At 41.2% G+C, this 7,823-nt stretch overlaps 1 protein-coding gene across 1 annotated transcript in view; it reads right to left on the reverse strand.

Moving 5' to 3' along the window:
* ATP13A4 (ATPase type 13A4) overlaps positions 1–7,823 on the reverse strand; it is a 136,801-nt gene that overhangs the window by 6,537 nt on the left and 122,441 nt on the right. The window contains exon 22 of the mRNA XM_006898540.1: positions 6,037–6,117. Within this exon, the coding sequence (XP_006898602.1) occupies positions 6,037–6,117 (81 nt within the window). The remainder of the gene's footprint in view (positions 1–6,036; positions 6,118–7,823) is intronic.

Consider the following 7,823-nt stretch of genomic DNA (forward strand, 5'->3'; position numbering starts at 1 on the left):
CTCTCTCTCTCTCTCTCTCTCTCTCAAGGGCTATATTATCCAACAGTACACAGAGGCCCAGCTGTGCCTTTACAACCTTCAGTGCCATTTACCTGACTGCCAAGGAGGTTATGAAAACCATGTGAAATTACTCATTACAGATTAGCATATTAATAAAATTTAGCTCTGGCATAACTTGCTCAATACAAGCTGATGTATATTCCAAGTTGACTAATTCACCCCTGGCTCATGCTCTCTCTCTCTCATGCACGCACACATGCACGTGCACATACACACACACAAAGGAGAGAGGAGAGAGGGGAGGGGAGAGGGGGAAGGGGAGAGGAGAGAGGGGAGAGGAGAGCGAGATATCTTAATGGTCTCCACCTGGCCTTTTACAGAAGAATGGGCACTTGATTCTCGCCTTGTTGGTCTAGAAGGTGAAATGAAAGCTCTGAGAGAATGACGACCCCACACTCTACATTATAAATTTCATGCAGAACTAGAAGTATAAATAAAATCTTGGTAAGACTCTATTGTAAAAATACAATTTGACCACATTACCTCTTCTGACTAGTCAAGTAATTCTTACCTATGTGCAAGCTTACATACCCAACATTAATAAAAAACCTGAGTGAGGAACTCAAGTTTCCGTACTTCTCAGCTAGTGGCTATTTCATGAAAATTGGCAAAATAAGAGCAAAGTCTCATTCAATCCTGTTTCTTTTCTGAGCTGCTCTAAGATTAAAGGTATAGATAGACGTAAGGTTAAGCTTTAGCAGCCTAGATAATATTTGTTATTGTTAGATGCCATAGAATCAGCCCCAACTCATAGTAATCCTCTGTACACCAGTGGAAACCTGGTCTCATTCTGACAATATCTAAGATGTTGCAAAAGGACATCAGCTAGCTTTCACGCCTGCCTGAGGACACTCTCCATATTTTCTCTGCCACAGGGTGTCCTGCAGTACAGGGTTAGCATAGTCCATTCCAGGAATCCTTGGAATTTGCTGACAACTCTGAGTTACCTAAGGAAAAACATTTTGCTGCATCCTCACTAATCTAGAGTCTTTAAATATTCTATTAGGCTCACCTCATGAGACAAGAAATGCATGAATCCAACGCACTAAATAATCAAAAGTGTTGGCTTGTCTCAGAGCTTGCTGGTAGTAAGAGGAAGACAAGTGTTTGAAGACAACTGTCTGGTGTCCACATAGAGACCCTGTCTCTTGTAGTGTGGGGTACAGGATGTGTACTGGCACGCTGCAACTGTGCTGCCCAGCTGCAAGCTGCCGGGAGCCCACATCGAATATCCATCTACATCTCACTCAACATGAGAAACAAAACAGCAGCTTAATCTTTCATGAGCATCAAATTGTACCCAACCATCTGCTGGGGCTGAGCAGGGCCATTCTTAAATGCAATAATAGGAAAAAAAATGTTTACTCAATTCCTACTGGGAAAAAGCAAGGTTCTACATCCTCTAGCCAAGCCACCAGAGTCCCTAGCCACTGAGATCTATTCTTGCCAGGATAATTAGTGGAGAGAGAGATATGAAATGCATATACAAATGACTATATAATCTGTCCCCTTTCTCTCTGTATATTGGGAACTTCATGCTTCTATCATCTCATTCCCCTCATATAATTAGTTACACATTGTGAACAACGATTGGGGAGGCAGGAAGAAAGGAGGAAGAGTGAGAGGGAAGAAATAGTGACCCGGAGGTAATACAGTAACAAGAAAACAAAACAAAACTGACTGCAACTGACTGAATTCCAGCTTACGGTGACCATAACAGGTTGTAGTAGAAGTGTCCTGCAAGGTCTCCAAGTTGTGTATTTTTACAGAAGCAGCCAGCCTCATCTTTCTGTGGAAGAGTGGCTGGTGAATTTGAACCACCAACCTCAAGGATAGCAGCTGAACTGTACCACTAGGACCCTATGATAATAAGAGCTAATATGTATTAAACATTTGCTGTATATATTCTGCTGTTCACATTACACAATAACTCTCTGAGATGTAGTTCCTTTATTATCACCTTTTTTACAGACACAGAAAAGTGGAATAACTTGCCCTTAGTTTAATAGCAAGAAATAAATGGAGTCAGACTCCCAGAGGCTGTCTCTTAGCTACAATGTGCTGGCAAAGAAATAGGTTCCTACTATTGTTGGTGTTATGTGCTATCGAGTTGCCTGCGATCCATAGCGACCCTATATACAATAGCCCTAAACTCTGATCTATCCTGTGCCAATCCTATTATCTCTAACACACCTACCCTCTTTGCCCAGTCACTGAATCAATCCACCTCATTGAGGGTCTTGCTCTCTTGCAGTGTCTCTCCACCCTCCCAAGCATGACATCACTCTCAAAGGACTGGTCCCTCCTTGCAACATGCCGAGAGTATGTCAGAGGGAGCTTTAGAATCCTTGCCTCTATGGAACAGCCTGACTTTACTCTCTCAAGGATGAACCTGTTTGTTCTCCTAGCAGTCCATTGTATATGCAATACTTTTTCCAGCACCAATGCTCAAAAGTATCAATTCTCCTTCTATCATGCCTAGTCATTGTCCATTTTTCTGACGCATAGCAAGTAATTGCAAAGGCGATGGCCTGCATCAAGTACACCTTAATCTCCAGACTGACATCATTGCTCTTCAATACTTTCGAGAAATCTCTGACAATAGATTTCCTCAATTCAATTCGTCTTTTAATTTCCTGGCTGCTGGTACCAAGAGTGTTGATTGTGGAACCAAGCAAACTAAAGTTGTTATCAATTTCAATATCTTCACTGTCTATCATGATGCTGCCAATTGGCCCAGAGGTGAGAATCTTTGTTTTCTTGGTGTTGAGCTTCAATTCATATTTAAGGTTGCAGTCCTTAACCTTTTGCAGCAAGCACTTCAGATCCTCCTCCATTTCAGCAAGTAGGGTTGTGTTATCTGCATAATTTCCCATTTCTCCTCATAGAGCCCAGCCTCCTGGATAATCTGTCTGCATATAGATCGAAAAGGTATAGAGATAGGACACATCCCTGGTACACACTCTTCCCAATTTTAAACCATGCTGTGTTTCCTTGCCCTTTTCTTATGAATGCCTCCTGGTCCAAGCATAGGTTTTGCATAAGCATGATCAAGTATTTTTTCTCAGAGTTAGCCACAGTTTGTTGTGATCCACAGTCAAATGCCTTTGTATAGTCAAAGAAACTCAGATAGACATTCCTCTGGTACTCCTGCTTTCAGCCAAGATCTGTCTGACATTAGCTATACTATCCCTAGCACCATGGTCTCTTCTTAACCCAGCCTGTTCTTCTGGAAATTCTCTGTTGATGTGCTGGTCCAGTCATTTTTGGATAATCTTCAGCAGAATCTTGCTTGCATGTGGTATCAATGAAATTTATTATTTCTGCATTCTGTTGGGTTACCTTTCTTTGGAATGAGAACAAATATAGATCTGTTCTAGTCAGTTGGACAGGTGGTTGTCCTCCAGAGTTTTTGGCACAACTTAGTGAATATATCCAGGGCAGCATCTGTTTGTTGAAATATGTCAATTGATATGCCATCAAATCCTGGGGACTTGTTTTTTGCCAATTCTTTCAGAGCAGCTTGAACTTTTTTCCTTCATCATCACAGGCTTTGGCTCATACATTATTTCAGGAAATGCTTCTGTGTCTGCCAATTCCTTTTGGTAAAATGACTCTGTATATTCCTTCCATCTTTTTTTAATGCTTCTGGAATCATTTACTATTCTGCCCAAAGCATCCTTAAGTATTGCAACTAGAGGCTTGAATTTGTTCTTCAAATCCTTCAGCTTAAGAAATGATGAATAAATTTGGCCCCTTTGATTTTCTGACTCCAGTTCTTTGTACATTTCATTATAATAATTTACTTTGTCTTCCCACACTGCCCTTTGAAATCTTCTGTTCAGCTCCTTAATATTTTGATTTCTATACTTTGCTTTGGCTTCTCGGTGCTCTAGTGCAATATTCACTATCTTCTGACATCCATCTTGGTCTTTTCTTCCTCCTTTGTCTTGTAATGGCCTTTTGCATTCTTCCTGGATGATATTCTTTATATCCTCCCACAACTCATCTGGTATTTGAACTAGTGTTCAAACCTGTTCCTGAGATGGTTTTGAAATTCAGGTGGGATAGACTCAAAGTCAAATTTTGGTTCCTGTGGATTTCATTTAATTTTCCCATGGATTAATTTTCTTTAGCTTCAGTTTGAACTTGTATATGAATAGTTGGTGATGTGTTCCTCAATCAGCACCTGGCCTAGTTTTTACAGCTGATATTGAGCTTCTCCAGTGATTTTTTCCACAGATGTAATCAATCTGATTCCTATGTACCACTACTATTCAAATATATGCACCAACAACCAGAACCAAAGTGGAGGAAATAGAAGATTTCCACCAACTTTTGCAGTCAGAGATAGATCAAACATACAATAAAGATATAATAATAATAATAATAATAATAATAATAATAATAAAGGATGACAGGAATACAAAAGTTGGGAACAGAGAAACAGGATCAGGAGTTGGAAAACATGGTCTTGGTGACAGAAATGAGGCTGGAGATAGAGTGATAGAATTTTGCACCATCAACAATGTATTCATTGCAAATACATTTTATAAGAAACATAAACACAGGCTATACACAAGGATTTCAGCGGATGGTATGTATGCACAGGAATCAGATTCCTACTGGATTATGAAAAACTTTATGGCTTGACTATCCTACTAACTCCCGTTTCCACCTAACTCTTCCTTCTTCTACCCAGAGGAACAAATTCACAAATAGGCTGAGCCAATCTGCCTAACCTCCTGACACAGAATCCCTTTCTCCTCAGAGTAGCCCTGGCACCTAGTTCTAACTAATGAGGTATAAAAAGAAGTCTGCTGTAGGCTGCAGCAAATTTTTTTGCTTCCTGATAAAAGGCTGAGACTCAGGGACCTTCCTTTTTCATCTCATAAGAAAAACTGATGTCACACTCAGCTTTGTGGAGGCTATCTCATGGCCATTGCAACAAGCACAAACAGGAAAGGCCAGCATCTAAGAATAGAGGGAGAGAAAGGTGAAAGTAGCAACATCAGTAACAATGTGGTCCTGCTAAATCTCCAGAATCATGCCTACATCTGTTCTATTCTACCAACAGCTTCTAGGAAGCCTTTCACCTGCTTATTAAGGAAGTTTCCCTGAGCTACTCCTAAGAAAAATACAGCAGGGCAATGTTGTTCTAGAGGTTCACAGTATACCATGAGGTATACCCATTCTACTGGCACCATCCTGGCTTTGTAACAGACAGAAGCAACATGGATTGATAGAGCTCTACATTGCATGCCTACTTCTCCAGGAAGGCCTTTGTGAGGGTGCCCTATGCCCAGCTATGGGTTTTAAAGAATGTAGATTGTGCCTAAGTGAACTACATAGAGGAAGGAAGAGGGAGAGCAAGCTCACTTCCCTGAAGCAATGGAGCAAGCAGGAGCAGAAGATTAAACGTACAAAAACATCATACTGACTCTCATTCCCCATTTGTGAAGTAAAAATGCTAAAGTTCTAAGTAAAAGAAGCCAGACACAGAAGATCACCTATTGTGTGACTCCACTTGTGCCAGAATAGGTAAATCACAGTGACATATCATAGATGGTTTAAAGAAGATAGAGAAGGGAATGAAGAAGGGAGCTGTTTTTTAGGCTGAGGAACCTGGTCTAAAATCAGATGGGGTGATGCTTGTCGAAAAAAATACTGAGCTGTACGCTTTAAAAGGATAGATTTCATGGCATGTGAATCAACTCAATTTTTTTTAAAAAAATAGCTTTAATAAAGCTGAGTCTCAGTTTGGCTATTTGACAAATGAATAGGAGAGATCATTTACTTCATTCTCTCCAGCCCCATTAAACAGATTGGAAAATGAAACACTTGTTTAGACCCCATCAGGGCTCATGCGATGATGGAAATAGCCCTTTGCACCGTTAAACCCTGTCAGGTAAAGCTGATTAACCCTGGTCACCCAACCCCAGACTCCAGAGTGATCTGCAGCCTAAGGGTACTCACCTCCACAAAGAAGGATACAAGGAAATTGGCGCTTAGCATGATGACAACGTAAACTCGCCACAGGGTAGGGGTGCAGACAAGCTGGAAAGACAAAGAGACAGTGTGAAGAAGGACACATGCTGTAAAACCTACACACATTCACTGGGGACATGTTCCTAGGTTATAAAACATGTATGCAATATATAAAAGCATATGCTAATCATTTATGTGCAACTATCACAAAAAAAATGGGCCCTCTGTGGGCAGAATCTGTAGGGTACTGTGTGCTAACTCTACTGTTTTGCATTCGGGCTTTTTGGAAGAAAGATGGGCAATCTCCTCCCATTCAATTTACAACTTCAGAAAACCCAAGGGAGGCTCAGCAAATGACACTGTGCTCTCCAAAGGACACCTGCCAAAGTGGGGCTGAAAACAAGCTTATCACTGTCCCCCACTTTCCCCGAATCCTCCGAGACTCTCCCTCAGACCGAGCACAGCGCCTGGTACATATCAATGTTTGGTAAATGACTAGACAAATAAAACAAATCCAGGTGGATACTATTGCATTGGGCACTGTTTCTTATGTCATTTCATACCCCAGTGAGCATGAAAACTGGTAAAACTTTATCAAGAACAGTAGCCATCTCAGTTAAGGATGCAAATCAATTTCTAGGAATGTTATTGCAGAGACATACACGATTATATCTAAACAAAATGATACACTATAAGGTTATTTTCAGTAGCCTTTGTTTATTTTGTTTGTTGTTGTTGTTATGTGCCATCAAGACACCTGTGACTCCTAGCGATCCTACATACACTAGCTCTGAAACCTGCCCTATCTTGAGGCAATCTCATAATCTTTGACAGACCTAAACCCATTTCTCCAGTCACTGTGTCAATCCATCTCAGCCTGGGTCTTATTCTCCTGCACGCTCCTTCCACTCTTCCAAGCATGATGTCCATCTCAAAGGACTGGTCCCTCTACCTTGTGTCCAAAGTAGGTGAGATGGAGCCTCAAAATCCTTGCCTCCAGAGAGCAGCCTGGTTTCACCCTCTCTAGGACAGACCTAATTATTCTCTTGGCAGTACATAGTATGTTCAGCACTCTTCTCCTTAGTCTCCAGGCTGATCCAGGTGCACCTTAGTCTCCAGACTGACATCATTGCTCTTCAGTACTCTAGAGAGGTCCCTGAAAGAAGACTTTCCCAGTGCAACTTGTCTTTTGATTTCCTGACTTCTGGTGGCAAGAGTGTTGATTGTGGAACCAAGCAAGCTGAAATTATCAACAACCTCAATCTCTTCTCCATCCATCATGAAGCTGCTAATCAGCTCAGTGGTGAGATGGTTTTCTTGTTTGTTTGTTTTTGTGTTTGGTTTTTTTATGTTGAGCTGTCGAGCTTCAATCCATATTGAAGACTACAGTTCTTGATATTCTGCAGTAAATTCCTCATGTCCTCTTCAGTTTCAGCAAGCAAGGCTGTGTCATCTGCATAGCACAGGTTGTTAATGAATCTTCCTTCAGTCCTAATGCCACATTCCTCCTCATAGAGTCCAACCTTTCTGATGATTTGTTCTGCATATAGATTGAAAATGTATGGAGATAAGATGCATCCCTGATGCATACCTTTCCTGATCCTGTTTCCTTGCTCTGTTTTGAGAACTGTTTTCTGGTTGAAGTATGTTGTTGTTGTTGTTGTTGTTATGTGCCATCAAGTCACTTGCGACTCACAGCGACCCTATGTACAAGAGCCCAAAATGCTGCTCTATCCTGTGCCAACCTTGCTGTCTCAAAAACACTCATTCCCACC

The sequence above is a fragment of the Elephantulus edwardii genome, unplaced genomic scaffold, assembly GCF_000299155.1.
Source record: "Elephantulus edwardii isolate Elephantulus edwardi_28Jun2011 unplaced genomic scaffold, EleEdw1.0 scaffold00232, whole genome shotgun sequence".
Classification (NCBI taxonomy): Eukaryota; Metazoa; Chordata; class Mammalia; order Macroscelidea; family Macroscelididae; genus Elephantulus; species Elephantulus edwardii.